Raw genomic sequence first — 19360 nt, 5'->3', positions numbered from 1 at the left:
TTCAAAGAGGCTTTTTACAAGGAGTAACAGTAAGCCACTGAAGGGGTTTAAGTAGCATAGTGCCATTATCAGACTTATTTTTCAAGATCACAGTAGTTAGCTATAGTGTAGAGAAGTAGTCTCAAAATGGACAAAATTTAAGTGGGAGAAGATATAAGATTTTAATTTTTTCTCATCCTTTAAAAATGTATTATTAATAGTCATAGTGTATTAGCTCAGATGTATTAATAAGGGCTAGCTTTTTATTGAACACATACTGTAGTTGAACACTCTACTAAGCAGTTTACGTATTTTAACTCATTTACTCTACATAACTCTCTGAGTTGGGTACTATCATTGTCCTCTTTTTACAGGTAAGAAAGATGAGATGGGTTAAGAAACCAGTCCAAGTTCACTTAGTAAGGAAGTATCAGAGCAGGATTCAAAGCCAGGATGTCTCCAGAGCCTATGACTTACTCATTAGACTATGTCATTTTTCAGCAATACATGTACAATTTAAATTTAAATATATACATAAATTGAGAATAGATGCTTAAATTTTTTTTCTGAACACTAATAAAGAGAAAGGTTTAGGTGGAGTTGTTGGTTGGGTGGATATGAGCAGTAGACTAGCAGCAGACTAAGTAAGTGATATCGGGGTGGTAATGAAGAGAAGGGATGGATTTGGGAGATATTTGGTAAGTAAAATTGACAGGACTTGGTGATAGACTGGATATGGGGATTAAGGAAGAAGAAGGTGCCAAGGATGATTATTTCGATTTTGACTTAAATAGACTGGACAGTGAAACCCAAGGAACAGGTTAGGTCATTCAGTTACTATAGTTTTTCTTTGGACCACAAGTATGCTGTTCTTTCAATGTGCCATTAAAAGACAAACTGATTACAGGTTCTTTCCATTTGTAACAATACTCTCCATTTCCATTATATAACATTTATACAAGCAATTATGCCTCTTATGTTGTATTTAAAATGGTATGGTCAATTTTTCACCCATTTCCTCTGTTATGAATTAAGTCATAAAATTTGGAAGTGAATTATGGTTGCTATAACAGGGTAATGAAGGTTCAACAGCCCTCTTCTTCAAAGGTACAAAGGTTCCTATAGTATTGCTAAAATGGTACTTAACGTCCTGTTACATTCAATCACAGGAAGTAAGCTGTGATATTCACATTCCTTAAGATCAATGACTGGAAAAATTACTTTTACACTTTGTATTATGATTTTCTAAATACCACTTAACTTTTTAAAGTTTATAATATTGTCCTCTGTTTTCTTTCCAGGTCTTAGAACTACTACAGAAAAGTATTGACTTGGTTTAACAGATATTGTGTCCATTCTGTTTATTTTCCTCGATTTCATTTGTAGATTTTCTAATGCTAAAACGCTTTTTTAAGCAATCAAGATAATTATGAAAACATATTAACAGTTTGAATGTTCTCAGCCACAGGAAAAGTTGATTTAAAAAAATATATATATTACTTAATATATTGTTCCAACAAATAATGGTCACTTCTGATTCCTTCTCACTTCAGGTTCTCCAGAAACCTTCCATTCAACGCAGCAAAATACACATCGTTTTGCTATCTGTCTTCACCACCCAGTCCTGTCAGGTCATATCACTGAACTGCAGGTAACAGCTACAAGGTAGAGAACTACGTTAGATAAATCCGTGTCTATTCCCTCATCGGTTAATTTTAACTTTCCATTTGGTACAGGGCACACATACACTTTCCGTGAAATGTGCTTAAATCAGACACATCTGTAACTTTCGCGTAGCGCCAAAGAACTGAAACTTCCCAAATAGAATGGCTTGAGCTTTTTCCAGGGAAACCCGAAAACGCTGTGGCGGTAGCCCGCTTTTGGAGCGAGTGCTCCCGACAACGCAGAGGCGGCACTCTCCTCTTCAGTCACTGCACTCGCCTGCGGGGCACTGTTGAACCCACCCCTCCGCTGTAGTCCAGAAGACTGCCGCCTCACTACAAGGCGGGAGGAGGGGCGTAAACTCCCAGGAACACCCGCGTGACGTCGCCAGGGCTCCAGGACTAGCGGGTGCGGCCGCCTCCGAACCCGGCTGGCTGCCCACGGGCCCACCCCCAACCCGGAAAACGCGGGCTACCCTGAGGGGCTCTCTCGTTGGCCCTTTATTAAGTTAGTGAGGGAAAGAGGAGAAAGCAAGCCGCCTTCTCCTCATTGCTCCAGTGCGCGCCGGCATCCCTGCGGGCACTTTCGAGAAAATCGAGGCACTCTTGGAAGCCGTGAGTAAGAGGGATCTCTTTCTCTCAAACCGCAGCGCTGGGTCGTAGAGGCCATTTCCGGTCTGGAGCTGTGCGCTGACCGAAAGCATGTGGCCCCCGGGGTGGGGATAGCCGTCCGGCTCTGGGGCCGCCTATTAGTAAGTGGGCTGGGACCGGGCCAAAGCCGGCTGGAAGGGACGGAAAACAGGCTCACGCTCCTTGCTGTTTCTTGGTCTCCCGCGCAAGCTTTGGACTAACTTCACAGCAACGGGCCCGCCCTGCGCATGCGCAGACTTCCGCCCTGCTCTGGTGTTGCCCCTCGCCTTTTCAGTGCCGGTAGTGCTATAAACCTCCGGTTACCTTGTGGAAGGGGAGGTTGTTGGCTGAGGGTCCTGGAAAGGGAGCCATTGAATTCTGCGTTCCTACTAAGAGGACTGCTCCAAGCCCTTTTCATTTAGGGCTTCTGTGTGACTCTAGGAGCGGCTCTTTCCTTACTTGTTTGTGACTACCTACGTATGGTGTGATACCAAACTTATCCCGTGTGGTCGTTTACAGTGCTACAGTATGCACAGACGTGTATTATGTTACTATAGACCTTTGAGCCCAGAATACAACTTGAGAGGCAAAATATGCACATTTTTGAGATCTTAAGAGTGTACCATCGTGCAGTGAATAACGGTTCATTGCCAAGAGTTGCCAACAAAAAGTGCTGGACATGCAGGATAGGTAGGAGATGGTTTTGTGAGCCAGATTGCAAGTTTAGTATTGATAAATTGTTTTTATGTGGGGGAAAAACATAGCTTTAGTCTTTTTTTTTTTTTTTTGCTACCTCTGAAGATTGCTATATTTCTTAAAGGACACCTTTTTGCCTTATCAGTTTTAAAGCATTTAATACCATGCATTTTTAATTCATTAAAGTAACTAAAACTTTGTTTTACACCATTTACTTAATGGAAATAATTAAGCTACCTATTTTGGGTTACTTAGCTTATCTTGTAGTTATCGGCATCATAATTTAAGTTCCAGCTGTGACAAAGCTTTTTCCTAGCATTAGGCCAGTCACTTAATTTCTTAAGCCTATTTCTCCAACTCTAAAATGAAATTAATAATAGTGCTGTTTTTATGGAGTTGTTTTGAGAATTAGGATAAAAAATGAATATAAAACATTGCAATCCTTGGTATATAGTGAACATAATAAATGGTGGCTTTTACAGTAGTATAGTCCCATTGATTTATCTTTTAAGGCTAAGGAATAGAATATGAGTTTCTTTGAAATAAAGCTATACAGCTGTGCTAATGCAGTACACCCAATTCCACTTTTAAAAAACTTCATTGAGGTAGATGTGCCTCACACACCCTAGGCTCAGTTGGAAGCTGCTCTGTCCAGCAGAGTCTTTGTGACCATGGCAGAACAAACTTTTACCCAGGACACTTTATTATGTCTGATGAACAAACTTTTACCCAGGACATTTCATTATGTCTGGGGGAAGGAAGGTGGCTGCCTCTCTAGTGGAGAACAGTGATTAGGCCTTCTTCCCTCATGCCTTTTATTGAGGAGGATACACACGAGAGATACAAGGTCAAGATTCATGAATCATCAGTAACTTGGAGGCATTAGGATTCCAGTTGAAAGTAACAGATTACATGTACTGGTACAGAGGGTACAGTGACCAGTCCGTGTCAGGGTCTATCAAACATCTTGACGCCACACTGGCATTAGGTGCAAGGTTTCATACATTTCTTCCTAGAGAGTGTTTATGTTACATTAATGATAAAGAAAGCAGAGCAAGTTCTAAAGCTTAATAAGCATTCTTTAAATCTAATTCCCCTGGCAACCCTCTGAGTGGTCTTCGGTTATGTTTCACACACAGCCTTATGCTGAGACTTAAAGACAAGCACCGCCAGAATGCTGGTGGCAATCATGCTTAGACCGGGGCTACAATTCCCTAAACCATAAGGAGTGGTTCCGTACACTGTATTATGGAAATAATAAGTATACACAAGAGAGACACTGCAATTATGACCTCCCTCATATACTCACCCATTCATTGCCCAGCTTTAATAATTATCAAAGTTCAGCTCTTCTTGTTTCATCTCCTCACCCAACATCTATTTTTTGGTTGTTTTAGCTGGAGCATTTTAAAGCAAATCTCAGAGAACACCTGTAAACACCTCAGTATATATCTTCTTTTTAACAGATAAAGGATTTTTTAAAAAACATGATCACATCATTATCATACCCAAGAGAATTAAAAATAATTCCCTAATATTATCTAAAATCCAGTCCATGTTTAGTTTTCACTGATTGTCTCAAAAAAATATATAATCACAATTTTTGAAAACAATAAAAGTATTTTTATTTTTGTAGTACTTTATGGTTTACCAAGTGGATTCACACATTATCTTGCTCCCTTCAGAAATGTCACTGCTTATTTTAGCTTCTTCATCAGAGACCTCAAGAAAGTTAGCAAGAGACACAAATTAGTTTGGGCACTTGTTAGCTATAGTACGGCATTGACGAAGGAGCCAGGTGTGAGGTTTAGTAGACTTGTTAATCATTTTACTTTTTTAGTGGTAGCAAAATGATCTCAGTAAAAGAACACATTATAATATTTATTAATCTACTTCTTAATAGCCAATTGCTTCCTTCAAGGACTATAGAAATAATAAACTTATTTACCTTTACTCTGAGAGAGGCACAAAATAGCTTTACTCTAGTTGCCTTGTTATTAGATGTTTCTGTGTTCATAGATCTTTGCTATGTCCATATCTTGCTCACTGGTTACATGAGAAAGCTATTCAGATATTCTTGTTAAAATGTCGATCATCTTCCTTGCTCTTTATAACGTGTCTTTGTATATAGATATATGTATGAATGTAAATGCTTGTTAAGAATATTTAAGAATATATTTTCTGTTTTGGGTTCAGTATATTGTTGCAGTCTGTCTTTACTCAAAGTTTAAAAAGCAATAAATTCTTTTAGAATGGTGTATCAATACTGACCATGAATGATTACAAACCTCTATATCAGAAGTCTCTCAATTTAACATAATTTAGGTAACTACTTTCTAGGAGGAGTAAGAAAACTTGCCTGAAAATTTAACTTTAACTGAAGTCTGGATTACTGAAATCAAGGCTTTTCTCACTATAATCATTTTTCGTCACCCCCTCCCACCCCGAATCCACCAATTCTTGAAGTTATTGATTGTAGGTAAATGGGGAAAACTTGAGAATGGCTGACTGGGCTCAAATTACATAAAGGTAAATGAAGGATTCATTTGTATTGCAATCTGTTGTTTCAGGTATTTCAGCTGTCCAAAGTCAACTTCATACTTATATAATGTAACAGAAAAGGTGAGAAGACGTTAGGCAAATAGAAGTGTCAAGCATATTAAAGCAAGATGAACGTCTCTGGAAGCAGTTGTGGGAGCCCTAGTTCTGCAGATATATCTAATGACTTTAAGGATATTTGGACAAAACTAAAGGAGTATCATGATAAAGAAGTACAAGGTAAAATCTTTTAATCAATACTGCTGTATTTTGTTGAGATTGTAATAACTAGTTTTGGCTGACAGTTCAAGATTCCATTTTAAAATATTTTTTTATATTTTATTAATTGATTGATTTTTGGTGTGGGTGGGAGAGAAACATCGATTTGTTGTCCCACTTATTTATGCATTCATTGGTTGATTCTTGTATGGGCTCTGACCCAGGATTAAACCTACAACCTTGACATATTGGGATGACTATCAAACCAGCTGAGCTACCTGGCTGGGCCAAAGATCTCATTTTATTTATTTATTTATTTATTTATTTATTTATTTATTTATTTATTTTGGTTTTTCAATTACAGTTGTCCCCTTTTCCCCTAATTTCTCTCCCCCACCCAACCCATCCCCTCTCCCGCAAAGATCTCATTTTTAAGGGACCTTTAGTATTACAATTTTTTTGTGGTTAAGTTGTTGCTTTTTAATTACAACTACTACAATACGTAGCTCTTTCACAATTTATAGTAATATGTATGGTATGATGAAAAGGGCATAAGAATTTTTGACTGAAGACTGGATTTGAATTCTGATTTCATTTATTTACTTGCTCTGTGATCTCAGCCAGGTTACATAACCTCAAAACTTAATTTTCTTCTCTAAAATTATTCACAGGTTTATTTATAAACATGAAAATACTACCTATTTATTTGATAAACTTTTGGGAATATATTTGCTACCAGTACTGAGATACTGAAGTAAATGACAATTTACCTTCAAATTCAGTCTAATAGAGAGAGTCGTATAAACATATCATTACAGTATAATAAAAATAAGAGCTTAAAAGATTTATATGAAGTGCAGTGCATGAGCAGGTGATTGAGCAATTATAGCTAGAATGAGTATATAAATATTGTGATTATGTTAAAGTATATTCCAAATAAAGGAGTTTTCTATTAAAGCTAAACTCAAGGTTTGATATTAAGCTTTAATATACTTATCTAATTCTGTGACTTTAGTATGTTTTTCCCGCATGTGGGAAGTACTTCATATTATATTTGTTTCTTGCAACCATAGGTTTTATTCTATAGTACTTTATAGTTTTAACATTATATTGGAACACCATTAAAATGTGATCCACCTGAATCTAAAGTATAGTGTATGGGTCTGTGTTAAAACTTCCCCATGGCACATTTAATTTTTGGCAAAACCTCATGGTAATGGTCTCATTAATTAATGGGTTCTGAAATATGAACCCAAGACGTATTCTCGCAAGCCCCAGTGTACCTGGAGGTACTTGTTCAAGAAATATTTGGGGGGCCACTTTCTGTGTGCCAGACCTTGTGAATAAAAACAAATCATATACAGTCCTTGCTTTAAGGAGTTTTGTAGTATATCATTTTATCTGGGAATATAAAGAAACAACCAGATATGTATGTTGGAGGTGGGGAGGTGGTTTACTGATAGATTAGGCTTTATAATTGAATTACACTTAATTCAGTTATAAGTATGTACTATGCTGAAGGCAGAATTGTCATTATGCTGTGTCAACTTGCTTTGTCTTTAGGATTAAGTCTAAAACTTTCAGCTTGAGTGACTACTTTTATTGATTACAAGCAGATGGGAGTAGTGCTGTGCTGAAAAAGAGGCCATGTGATGGAGTGGTTAAATCTATGATTTCTCAATCTAGTCTACCAATATTTGAAAGCCATATCTACAACATGAATAGAGGTAGTGATCTTGTGCGTGTTATTTAACTTACAGTGCCTCAGGATCCTTATCTATAAAATAAAGATACTAATAATAGCTACCTTATATTAAATAGCTTAATACATGTAAAGTATGTGGAAGAGTGTCTGGCACATAGTAAGCAATATATATTAGCTGTTGCTATCATTCTGAAGCAGCAACACTTATATACTTTAAACTCCTGCTGTGGACCATTCCAGCTAGAAACAATGGGTTACTTCAAAAAAGTCATAATAGGTGTTTCAGATACTGATTACTTATCTCATTTATGGGTTTTTTCAAAGTATGTTTTATTGATTATGTTGTTACAGTAGTTCCTATTTTTTCCCCTTTGTTCCCCTCTGCCCAGTACCCCACTTCCCTCCAGCAATCCCACTCTCCTTAGGTCATGTCCATAGATCGGGCATATAGTTCTTTGGCTCCACCATTTCCTATATTATTCTTAACTTCCCCATGTCTATTTTGTACCAACTGATTATGCTTCTTAGTCCCTGCACCTTTTCCCCATTTCTCCCCCTTCCCCCTCCCAGATGATAACCCTCCAAATGATCCCCATACCTATGATTCTGTTCCTATTCTGGTTTGCTTAGTTGGATTTTGTTTTTATTTTTTAGATTCAGCTGTTGATAGTTGTGAGTTTGTTGTCATTTTAGTGTTCATAGTTTTGATATTTTTCTTAAATATGTCCCTTTGACATTTCATATAATAATGGCTTGGTGATGTTGAACTCTTTTAGCTTTACCTCGTCTGGGAAGCACTTTATCGGCCCTTCCATTATAAGAGATAGCTTTGCTGGATAGAGTAATCTTGGTTGTAGGTCCTTGCTTTTCATCACATTGAATACTTGCCAGTCCCTTCTTGCCTGTAAAATGTCTTTTTGAGAAATCAGCTGATAGTCTTATAGGCACCCCTTTGTAGGCAACTCTCCACTTCTCTCTTGCTGCTTTTAGGATTCTTTATCTTTCACCTTTGGCATTTTAATCATGATGTATCTTGGTATGGTCCCTTCTGGGTCCAGCTTGCCCAGGACTCTTCGTGCTTCATGGACTTGTATGTCTATTTCCTTTGCAAAATTTCATAAGTTTTCCTCCATTATTTTTTTTTCATAAGTTTTGAATTTCTTGCTCTTCCTCTTCTCCTTTTGGCACCCCCATGATTCGGATATTGGCACATTTAAAGTCCCAGAGGTTCCCAAGCCTCCTTGTTTTTTTCAATTCTTGTTTCCTCATTCTGTTTTTTTCTTCCTTATGTTCCAAATTATTGATCTGAACCCCGGTTTTCTTCCCTTCCTGGTTTTGTGTGGATTTTCCTTCGTTTCACTTATCATAGCCTTCAATTCTTATTCGTTTGCCGTACTCAAGCATATCTGTCAAGCCTGTGAGCATCTTTATCACAGTGTTTGGAATTCTGCATCTGTGAGGTTGGCTGTCTCTTCGTTTGTTAGGTTGGCTATCTTCTCATCACTTAGTTCTCCCACTGGAACCTTGATCTGTTCCCCCTTTTGGGCCATACTTCTCTGTCTCCTCATCTTGACAGGCTCCTGTGTTTGTTTGCCTCTGTGTCTTAGGTAGAGCTGTTGCTCCTGTTATGTTGTAAGGGGCAGAGCCTTAGGGATTTGTCAGTACAGGGCGATCTGTTTCACCACGTTGTGGCACTGTATGTGGGGGAAGGGTCTGAGGGAACAATGCTGCTTGCCCAGCACTTGTGCCTTTTCCAGGCACTTCTTCCACTTCTGTATGGGACTGGTGCCTCTCTAGCTGTTGCCCTGGCTGTCGTTCCCAGAGTGGATAGGTCTCTGGACGTTCTAGGACTCTGGGAGCCCTTTAAACAGGCCAACTGCTGAGACACCGGCAGTTTCTGTCTCCACCCCAACCCCCACTGGTTTGCGCAGTCAGAAGCAATGAGGCTTGATTTTCCCCAGTGCTGGGACCATGAGTAGCACAGTCTGGTGAGGAGCTGGGAACATTCCCCAGGTGTCCCTCCTGACTTTTTAAAACTTGTAACTTTTTTCTGCCAGCCTGCCGCCACCACCGCCACTGCTGCCACCACCACATCGTGTCCTCTCTGCCCCAGCTCCACCTCTCCTACCTGTCTGGATGAGTATTTCTTCTTTGTATCTTTGTTGGACTTCCATGCAGTTTGATTTTCTGAAACTTCTGGTTGTTTCTAGTTTTGAGGTAGTTGTGTTCCTTCTTAGTTGTGGAGGGAGATGCAGTGTGTCTGTCTACGTCTCCATCTTGGCTGAAAGTCCTTTCTTATCACTATTCCATTTGTTGGTTTTTTTTTAAACTGCTGATTTCTTGAAGGAAACAGAAAGAGAACGGCCAAAATAATAACATGAGAAAATTTAAATGATTAGGAAATCTTAGAAAATTTTTACTTTTCATCTTTTTGGTGAGGCAGAGGACAGTGGGGATACTTTAAAAAAATTGTCATGAAAAATACACAACATAACATCTTTACCATTTTTAAATGTACAGTTTAGTGGTATTAAATACATTCATAATATTGCTGGCCATCCTCAACCATCCATCTCCTTAACTCTTCATTTTGTGAAACTGAAACTCTGTACCCATTAAACAGTAACTCCTTGTTCACCCCTCCCTCTAGCCCCTGGCAATCAGTATTCTACACTCTGTCTCTAATTTTGACTACTCCCAAGAACCTCTTCATGTAAGTGGAATCATACAGTATTTGTCTTTTTTTTTTTTTGCTCATTTTCCATAGTATAATGTCCTCAAGATTAATCTATGTTGTAGCGTATTGCAGAATTGACTTTCATTTTAAGCTGAAGAATATTTCATTGTATGTATATACCATATTTTGCTTATCCATTCTTATATGGATGGATATTTGAATTGATTTTATCTTTTGTCTATTGTAAATAATGTTGTTATGAACATGAATATACAAATATCTCTTCCACACTTTGCTTCCCATCATTTTGGGTATACACTCAGAAGTGGAATTGCTGAATCATATTCTATTTTTTACTTCTTGAGGAACTTCCATACTGTTTTCTATCATGACTACACTAGTTTGCATTCCCATTAACAGTGCACAAGGGTTTCAATTTCTCTACATTCTTTCCAACATTTGTTATTTTCTGGTTTTCTTTCTTTTCTTTTCCTTTCCTTTTCCTTCTCTTCCTCTTTTACTTTCTCCTTCCTTCCTTATTGGTAGTAGTCTTCCTAATAGACATGAGGTGGATCTCATTGTAGTTTTGATTTGCATTTTCTTAATGATTAGTGAGTTGAACATCTTTTCCTATACATATCAGCCATTTGTATATCTTTGGAGAAATGTCTATTTAAGACCTTTGCCTATTTTTTAATCAGGTTGGGATTTTTTTTGTTGTTGTTCTTGTTGTTGAGTTATAGGAGTTCTTTGTATGTTCTGGATATTAATGTGTTGTTAGACATATGATTTGGAAATATTTTCTCCCATTCTCTGGATTGCTTTTTCACTTTATTGTGTCCTTTGATGCATAGGAAATTTTAATTTTGATGTAGTCCAATCTATCTTTCTCTCTTTTTTTTTTTGTCGGTACATAAGTCTTTTAATTTTAACACTTTTCATGCCATGAATTCATAGGGAATGGGATCAAGCAGTTCAGGCTCCTTTCCATTAATTCTCACAAAGTGTGCTTCTCTGGGTGGAGCAGGCTGATGCTTCAGATGAACTCAGGTACCTTTCTCTCTGGCTTCTTTCTTTTTCTGATCATTTTCCTTCACACTTTTCAGGAAGCTATCTCGACTCAATACGTACATTAATTCTCTTTGCAAGAATCTTGCCCTTAACTTGTTTTTTTGCAACAATGCTCACTGCATCCTGGGTGACATTGTAGACTCTTCCAGTTTTGCCATGGTGACACTTGTGAGGCATTCCTTTTTGAACAGTGCCCATTCCCTTGATGTCTATGATATCACCTTTCGTGTAGAGTCACATGTATGTAGCCAAAGGAACAACTCCATGTTTTCTAAAAGACCTAGAGAACACATAGCGGGTACCACTCCTTTTTCCCTTTGTGTTAGTCATTTTGGTGAATTACTGAAAGATGGTGGTTCTGGCTGAAAAGAAGCCAATTTATCTCTTTTTGTTGTTGTTTGCCTGTACCTTTGGTATTATATCCAAGAAATCATTGCCAAATCTAATGTCATTAAGTTATTGCCTTGTTTTCTTCTAAGATTTTTATAGTTTTAGCTGTTATGTTTAGGTCTTTGATCCATTTTGAGTTAAAAATTCTATGTTGTGTAAGGTCAGGGTTCAGCTTCCTTCTTTTGCATGTGGATTTCCAGTATCCCCAACACCATTTGTTGAAAAGATCATCCTTTTAAATCTTACCTTTTGCAACAACGTGGATGGACCTGGAGATTATTATGCTAAGTGAAATAAGCCAGTCAGAGAAAGACAAATACCATATGATCTCACTTTTATATGGTATCTAATGAACAAAATAAACTGATGAGCAAAATAAAAACAGAGGCGTGAATACATGGAACAGACTGACAGTTGTTGCAGGGGAGAGGGTAAGGGGGTACTGGATGAAAGAAGGTGAAGGAATTAGCCAAAAATACATATACACGTAAACACATAGACACAGACAACAGTGTGATGATAGCCAGAGGGAAAGGGAGGCAGGGGCTAGGTGGAGGTGGGCAAAAGGAAAAAGGGAATGCAGATATCTGTAAACGTGTCAACAATAAAAATAAAGTTAAAAAAATAATTAAAAAAACCTTTTTGCCCTGTTGAACAGTCTTGGCACCCTTGTCAAAAACCATTTGATCATATATACAAGAGTTTATTTCTGGGCTCTATTCTATTCCATTGGTCAATATGCCTGTCTCTTTTTGTTTTTGTTTTTAATATGTCTTTATGTCAGTACCACACAGTTGATAACTGCAGCTTTTTATTAAGTTTTGAAATCAGGAAGTATGTGACCTTCAACTTTGTTCTTTTTCAAGATTGTTTTGGCCATTCAGAGCACTTTGAGGTTCCATATAATTTTTAGGATATTATGTCTGCAAGGAAACATCATTGGGATTTTGATAGAGATAACAGTGAATTTGTATATCGCTTTGAATAGTATTGACATCTTAATAGTCTTTCACTCTATAAATAGGAGATACCTTTCCATTTATTTATGTTTTTAATTTTTTTCAGCAACACTTGTAGTTTTTATGGTATAAGTCTTTCATCTGTTTGGATGAGGTTATTCCTAAGTATTTTATTCTTTTGGATGCTATTGTAAATAGAATTCTTTTCTTAATTTCTTTTCCTGATTGTTCACTGTGAGTCTATAGGAATACCACTGATTTTTATGTGTTGACTTTGTGTCCTACAACTTTGCTCAAAGACTTCATCTCTTTTTTTTTTTTTATTTAAAAGTATTTTAATTTTTAAAAATATACTATAGGTTCTTCAGAGTTTGAGAGTAGCACTTGGTCTCTGGAGTCAGAGAACTATTATTATTATTTTTTATATGCTTTATTAATTATGCTGTTACAGTTGTCCCAATTTTTTTTCCCCTTTGTTCCCCTCCACTCAGTGATACCCTCCCTCCAGTTGTCCGCCCCCTTAGTCCATGCCCATTGGCTGTACATATAGTTCTTCTGAACACCTTCCTATCTACTCCACTCCCTTCTACTATGCTTCTTAATTCCTGTACCATCTCCTTCCCTTTCCCTCTCCCCCTTCCCTACTGACCTACCCCCAAAATGTTCCCCATACCTATAATTCTTTTCCCATTGTCGTTGCCTAGTTTGCCTTTGTTTCGATTCTCTAGCTTCTGTTGTTGGTTGTTGTGATACAGTTTTCATTTTAATGTTCATAGTTTTTATCCTCTTTCTCCTAAACAAGTCCCTTTAACATTTCATATAATAGTGGTTTGGATCTAATGAACTCCTTCAGTTTTACTTTGTCCTGGAAGCACTTTCTCTACCCTTCTATTCTGAATGACAGCTTCGCTGGGTAGAGTAATCATGGTTGTAGGTTTTTGCTTTTCATTCCTTTGAATATTCTTGCCAGTCCCTTCTTGCCTGCAGAGTTTCTTTTGAGAAATCAGCTGATAGTCTTATTGGGACCCCTTTGTACGTAATTCTCTTCTTCTCTCTTGCTGCTTTTAAGATTCTCTCTTTATCCTTAATTTTTGACATTTTGATTATAATGTGTCTTGATGTGGTTCTTCCTGGGTCCAGGTTTTTTGGAACTCTCTGTGCTTCCTGGACCTGTAAGTCTATTTCCTTCCCCAAGTTAGGGAAGTTCTGCTTCATTATTTCTTCACATAATTTTTCAATTTCTAGTTCTTTTTCTTCACCTTCTGGCAACCCTGTGATTCAGATGTTGGCCCACTTATAGCTGTCCCATAAGTTTCTGAGCCTCTCCACATTTTCCTCACTTTTTGTTTTCTCTTTCTGCACTGGTTGACTGTTTGTTCCTTCCCTATGTTCCGATTTGTTGATTTGATTCCTCGTTTTCTTTGCCTCACCACTGGTTTCCTATGTGTTTTTGTTCATTTCAGGAGGAGTAGCCTTCATTCCTTCCCTGTCTTGTTTAAGATCTGCTGTTAGGTCTGTAAGCATTCTTGTAACCAAAGCTCTGAACTGTGCCTCAGAAAGATTTCCTACCTGCTGCTTCGTTAGATTAGATATTTGCTGTCTGTTCAGCTGCATCAGCGGACTCTCTATCATGATCTGTGCCATTCTGACAGTTTTGTGTTTACCTTTGCTTCCTGGACAGGGCTGTCATACCTCCTACGCTATAGGGAGCGGAGCCCTGTGAACTCTTCACAACCAGGCGACCCTTTGTGGTGGTGTTTTGTGTGGGGGTGGGGGTCCAGATGGATTCCTGCCATTCACACTCCACTGAGAGACCGGGAGCCTCCTCTTCCGTCCCCACCCCCTCCGGGCCTCACAATCCAAGGCAATCGGGGTCTTCCTTCCTTGGCGTTGGAATCGCAAGCTGATGGGTCTGGTCTGCAGCCAGGGGTGCTCTCCAGGTGCTTCTTGCCTCCCCTTAAATATGGGTGTCTGTGCTTACTGCCATCCTGCTGCCCTTGCTACTGCTGCCGCCGCCAGCACAGGTTGACCCCTCCATCCTAGCTTCACCCCTCCTACCCATCCGGACGAGCACCACTTCTTTATAATTTCATACATTGGACTTCCATTTATTTTCTGGAACTTCTGGTTATTTCTGGTTTTGCGGTAGTTGTATTCCTTCTTAGTTGTGGAGGGAGATGGGGCGTGTCAGTCTAGGCTTCATCTTGGCTGGAAGTCTCCTGTGTTTGTTCACTTCCATGTCCCAGGGAGAGCTCTCGTTCCTACTATGTTGTAAGCGGCGGAGCCTTAGGGATTCGTCAGTGCAGGGTGACCCATTTCACCACACTGTGGTGCTGTATGTGGGGGAGGGGTCTGAGAAGCAACAATGCTGCTTGCCCAGCACTTGCCCCTTTTCCAGGCACTTCTCCCACTTCCATATGGGACTGGTGCCTCTAGCTGTTGCCCTGGCTGTCGTTCCCAGAGTGGATGGATCTGTGGACATTCTGAGACTGTTAGGGCCATTTAAACAACCAGACTGCTGAGAGACAGGCAGTTTCTGCCTTCACCAAAACCCCCACTGATTTTCACAGTCAAAAGCCATGAGGCTTGATTTTCACCAGTGCCAGGACTGTGAGCTGCAGGGTCTGGTGAGGAGCTGGGAACGCTCCCCAGATGTCCCTCCTGACTTTTTAAAACGTATAACTGTGCTTTCTGCCCACTTGCTGCTGCCACCATTACACCGTGTCCTCTCCGGCCCAGCTCTGCCCCTCCTACCTGTCTGGATCCGTATTTACTTTATATCTTTGTTTGTTGGACTTCAATGCAGCTCGATTTTTGGAACTTCTGGTTGTTTCTAGTTTTGAGGTAATTGTATTCTTTCTTAGTTGTGGAGGGAGACTCAACGTGTCTGTTTAGGCCTCCATCTTGGCCGGAAGTTGGGTTCATCTCTTAATTGTAGTGTTTTAAGTCCTAGCTGAGGTAAACACTAGAAACTTACCTTTTTTTAATGAAAGTTTGGAGTTTAACTACCTTTACTACATCACTCATATTTTTTACTGCTCTATTGTGCTCCTTTTTTTTTTTAATTTCTTTTTTTATTGTTGTTCTATTACAGTTGTCCCATACCACCCCCCAGCCAGTTGCTCTCCCCTGCCCCACTCCCTCGCCCCTCTCCCACAGGCAGTCCCCACCCTGTTGTCCATGTCCGTGGGTCATTCATACTAGTTCCTTGACTAGACATTCCACTTCTTCTTTGGCCACCACCCTCCCCTAGCGCCCCCCCCCCTTGCTCCAGTCACTGTCAGTCTGTTTCTTGTTCCCATGTCTCTGGTTCTATTTTGCTCATTTGTTTGTTTTGTTCATTAGGTTCCTGTGTTAGTTGAGATCATAGGGTATTTTCTCTTTAACCGCCTGACTTATTTCACGTACCATAATAGTCTCCAATTCCATTCATGCTGTCGCAAAAGGTAGGAATTCCTCCTTTCTTTCTGCTGCATTGTATTTTATTGTGTAAATGTACCACAGTGTTTTTGATCTACTCATCCACTGATGGACACTTAGGCTGTTTCCAGCACTTAGCTATTATAAATAGTGCTGCTATGAACCTAAGGGTGCATAGATTCTTTTAAATTGGTGTTTCAGGAGTCTTTGGGTATAACCCCAGCAGTGGAATTGCTGGATCAAAAGGCAGTTCCATCTTTAGTTTTCTGAGGTAACTCCATATTCCTTTCCATAGTGGCTGCACCAGTCCGCGTTCCTACCAACAGTGCACTAGGGTTTCCTTTTCTCCACATCCTCACCAGCACTCCTTGTTTGTTCATTTGTTAATGATGGCCATTCTGACCGGTGTGAGGTGGTGTCTCGTGGTTTTAATTTGCATCTCTGATGACTAGTGATGTTGAGCATCCTTTCATATGCCTATGGGCGCTCTGTATCTCCTCTTGGAGAAGTGTTTGTTCTGGTCCTTTGCCCTTTTATAATTGTATTTTCTGTCTCCTGGTGTTGAGTCCTATAAGTTTTTTATATATTTTGGAGATAAAACCCTTGTCTGAGGTATCATTGGCAAGTATGTTTTCTCATATGGTTGGTTCCCTTTTCATTTTGCTGATGTTTTCTTAAGCCATGCAGAAGCTTTTAAATTTATATAGTCCCATTTGTTTATTCTTTCCTTTAGTTCCCTTACCCTGGGAGATAGATCAGTGAAAATGTTGCTGCATGGGATATCTGAAATTTTCCTGCCTATGTTTTCCTCTAGGACTTTTATGGTGTCATGGCTTACATTTAAGTCTTTGATCCATCTTGAGTTTATTCTGGTGTGTGGTGTAAGTTGGTGGTCTAGCTTCATTGATTTTTTTGCATGTCCTTGTCCAGTTTTCTCAGCACCATTTGTTGAACAGGCTGTTTTCACTCCATTTTATGCTCCTTTCCCCTTTGTCAAATATTAGTTGACCATAGAGACCTGGGTTTATTTCTGGGCTCTCAGTTCTGTTCCATAGAGCTGTATGTCTATTCTTATACCAGTACCATACTGTTCTGATTACAGTGGCCTTGTAATATAGTTTGATATCACTTACTGTGATTCCTCCTACTTTGTTCTTCTTTCTCAAGATTGCTGAGGCTATTTGGGGTCATTGTTGGTTCCATATAAACTTTTGAATTATTTGTTCTAGCTCTGTGCAATATATCATTGGTATTTTAATAGAGATTGTGTTGAATCTTTAAATTGTTTTGGGTAGTGTGGGCATTTTAATGATGTTAATTCTTCCAGTTCATGAACACAGTATATGCTTCTATTTATTTGTATCTTCCTCAGTTTATTTCTCCAGTGTTCTGTTGTTTTCCGAGTACAGGTCTTTACCTCCTTGGTTAAGTTTATTCTTAGATACTTTCTTTTTCTTGTTGTTATAGTAAATGGGATTTTTTTCTAATTTCTGTCTCTGATATTTCATTGTCGGTGTACAGAAATACCTTCGATTACTGAATATTGACTTTGTATCTCGCTATTTTGCAAAACTCACTTATTAGGTCAAATAGTCTTTTTGGTGGAGCCTATAGGATTTCTATGTATGCTATCATGTTGTCTGCAAATAATGACAGTTTTACTTCCTCCTTTCCAATTTGGATGCCTTTTATTTCTTTTTCTTGTCTGATCGATGTGGCTAGCACTTCCAAATCTATGTTGAATAGAAGTGGAGAGATGCACATCCTTGTCTTGTTCCTGATCTTAAAGGGAAAGCTTTTAGTTTTTGCCCATTGAGTATTATGTTGGCTGCAGGTTTCTCATATTTGGCCTTTATTATGTTGAAGTATGCTCCCTCTATTCCCACTTTGCTGAGCGTTTTTATCATAAATGGGTGCTGTATTTTATCAAAACTTTTTTAGCATCTATTGATATGATCATGTCCATGTTTCTATTAAAAACCTCTTTCGACATATAAGATTGCTGATGCAGTCAGAGTCCAGTGGTGTGAATTTAGAATTCAGATATCAATGGAGTTATTATTGTTTGTTTTTTTATTTTTGAATTTTCTAAATTTATATTTTTTATTGAATTCATTGGGGTGACATTGGTTAATAAAATTAGATAGATTTTAGGTGTACAATTCTATAATACATCATCTGTGTGCTGGGTTGTGTGTTCACCACCCCAAGTCAAGTCTCCTTCCATCACCATTTTTCTCTCTTATACCCTCTTCTACCTTCCTTCACCCCTTTCCCTATGGTAATCACCATACTGTTTTCTGTGTCTACTGTTGTCTGTTGTCTGTGTCTATAGTTGTTGTTGTTATTGTTTTTGCTTAATCCCTTTACCCTTTTCACCAAGTCCCTTAATCCCCCTCATCTCTGACTGCTATCAGTCTGTTCTCTATCTATGAGTTTGTTTCTGTATTATTTGTTTGTTCATTAGGTTCCACATGAGTGAAATCATATGGTACTTGTTTCTCTGACTGGCTTATTTCACTTAGCATAATGCTGTCCAGGCCCATCCACAGTGTTGCAAAGGATAAGATTTCCTTCTTCTTTATGGCCAAGTAATATTCCATTTTGTAAATGTACCAAACTTAAGCTTTTTTTCCCCCTAAAAATGTAAAAACACAAAGTAAACAGTGAAAAGTTATTCCTCTCCCTCTTCTACACATACAGGTAACCGCTTTTAATAGTTGTGTGTTCATCTATGTTCTTTTCTAATTTAAAGTTAAAGATTTTTTATTTTAGGAAATATTACACACTTACAAAACTAAAGAAAATAGTATAATGAACTACATACCCATCACTCATCTTCAGTTATTGTCAGTACATGGCCAATCTTGTTTTACCTGTATTCCATGTACTTCTCTATCCCTCTTACATAATTTCATCTAGAAATACTTAAGTATAATCCAGTAGTCTTTTTTAACCAAAAAAAAAAAAAACAACAACAACAAAAAAAACAAATGCCATTGCCACACTAACAAAGCAAATTCTCTCATGTCATCTAATACCTAGTAGATGATAGTATTCAAATTTCCCTACTTATCTAAAATGTCTTTTTTAGTTGGTTCAAAGTGTACTTAAAAGACATCTCTGTGTTGTATTTGATTAATAAATCTATTGCATTTTTCAGTGGTTTCAAATTTGTCAAAGATCTAATTTTAAAGTGATATTCTTTTGGTTATATGTCCAGGAACAAATATAAATATTTTACATTAATTCTGCTCTTCACTTGACCATACTGTTTTCTCTCTGGAAATCTAGTGTGAAACATTGAAGAAGGATTCTGAGTTTTAGTACTAATTGGTCATTCATTCAATGAGTAGTTATCAAATTATATACCAGGACTGGTAGCAGTTGCTAAGGATACAATAGTGAAGAAGAC

General features: G+C 38.4%; 1 protein-coding gene and 1 pseudogene across 4 annotated transcripts in view; one reads left to right on the top strand and one right to left on the bottom strand.

Moving 5' to 3' along the window:
• The window catches only part of RBBP8 (RB binding protein 8, endonuclease), a 105553-nt gene that overhangs the window by 18510 nt on the left and 67683 nt on the right, over nt 1-19360 (top strand). For 2 of the 4 annotated variants that reach the window (XM_090285738.1, XM_090285735.1), the window contains exons 1-2: nt 2041-2255; nt 5537-5744. In XM_090285738.1, the coding sequence (XP_090141864.1) occupies nt 5636-5744 (109 nt within the window). In that variant the 5' untranslated portion in view covers nt 2041-2255; nt 5537-5635. Of the gene's footprint in view, nt 1-1532; nt 1645-2040; nt 2260-5536; nt 5745-19360 lie in introns of those variants that run through there. The other 2 variants (XM_090285736.1, XM_090285737.1) reach the window with 2 other exon arrangements.
• Nucleotides 11044-11506, bottom strand: LOC150002765 (large ribosomal subunit protein eL21 pseudogene; annotated as a pseudogene).

This window comes from Furipterus horrens, unplaced genomic scaffold, assembly GCF_987537825.1.
Source record: "Furipterus horrens unplaced genomic scaffold, mFurHor1.1.pri manual_scaffold_8, whole genome shotgun sequence".
Classification (NCBI taxonomy): domain Eukaryota; kingdom Metazoa; phylum Chordata; class Mammalia; order Chiroptera; family Furipteridae; genus Furipterus; species Furipterus horrens.
This window is presented reverse-complemented; position numbering and strand designations above follow the sequence as displayed.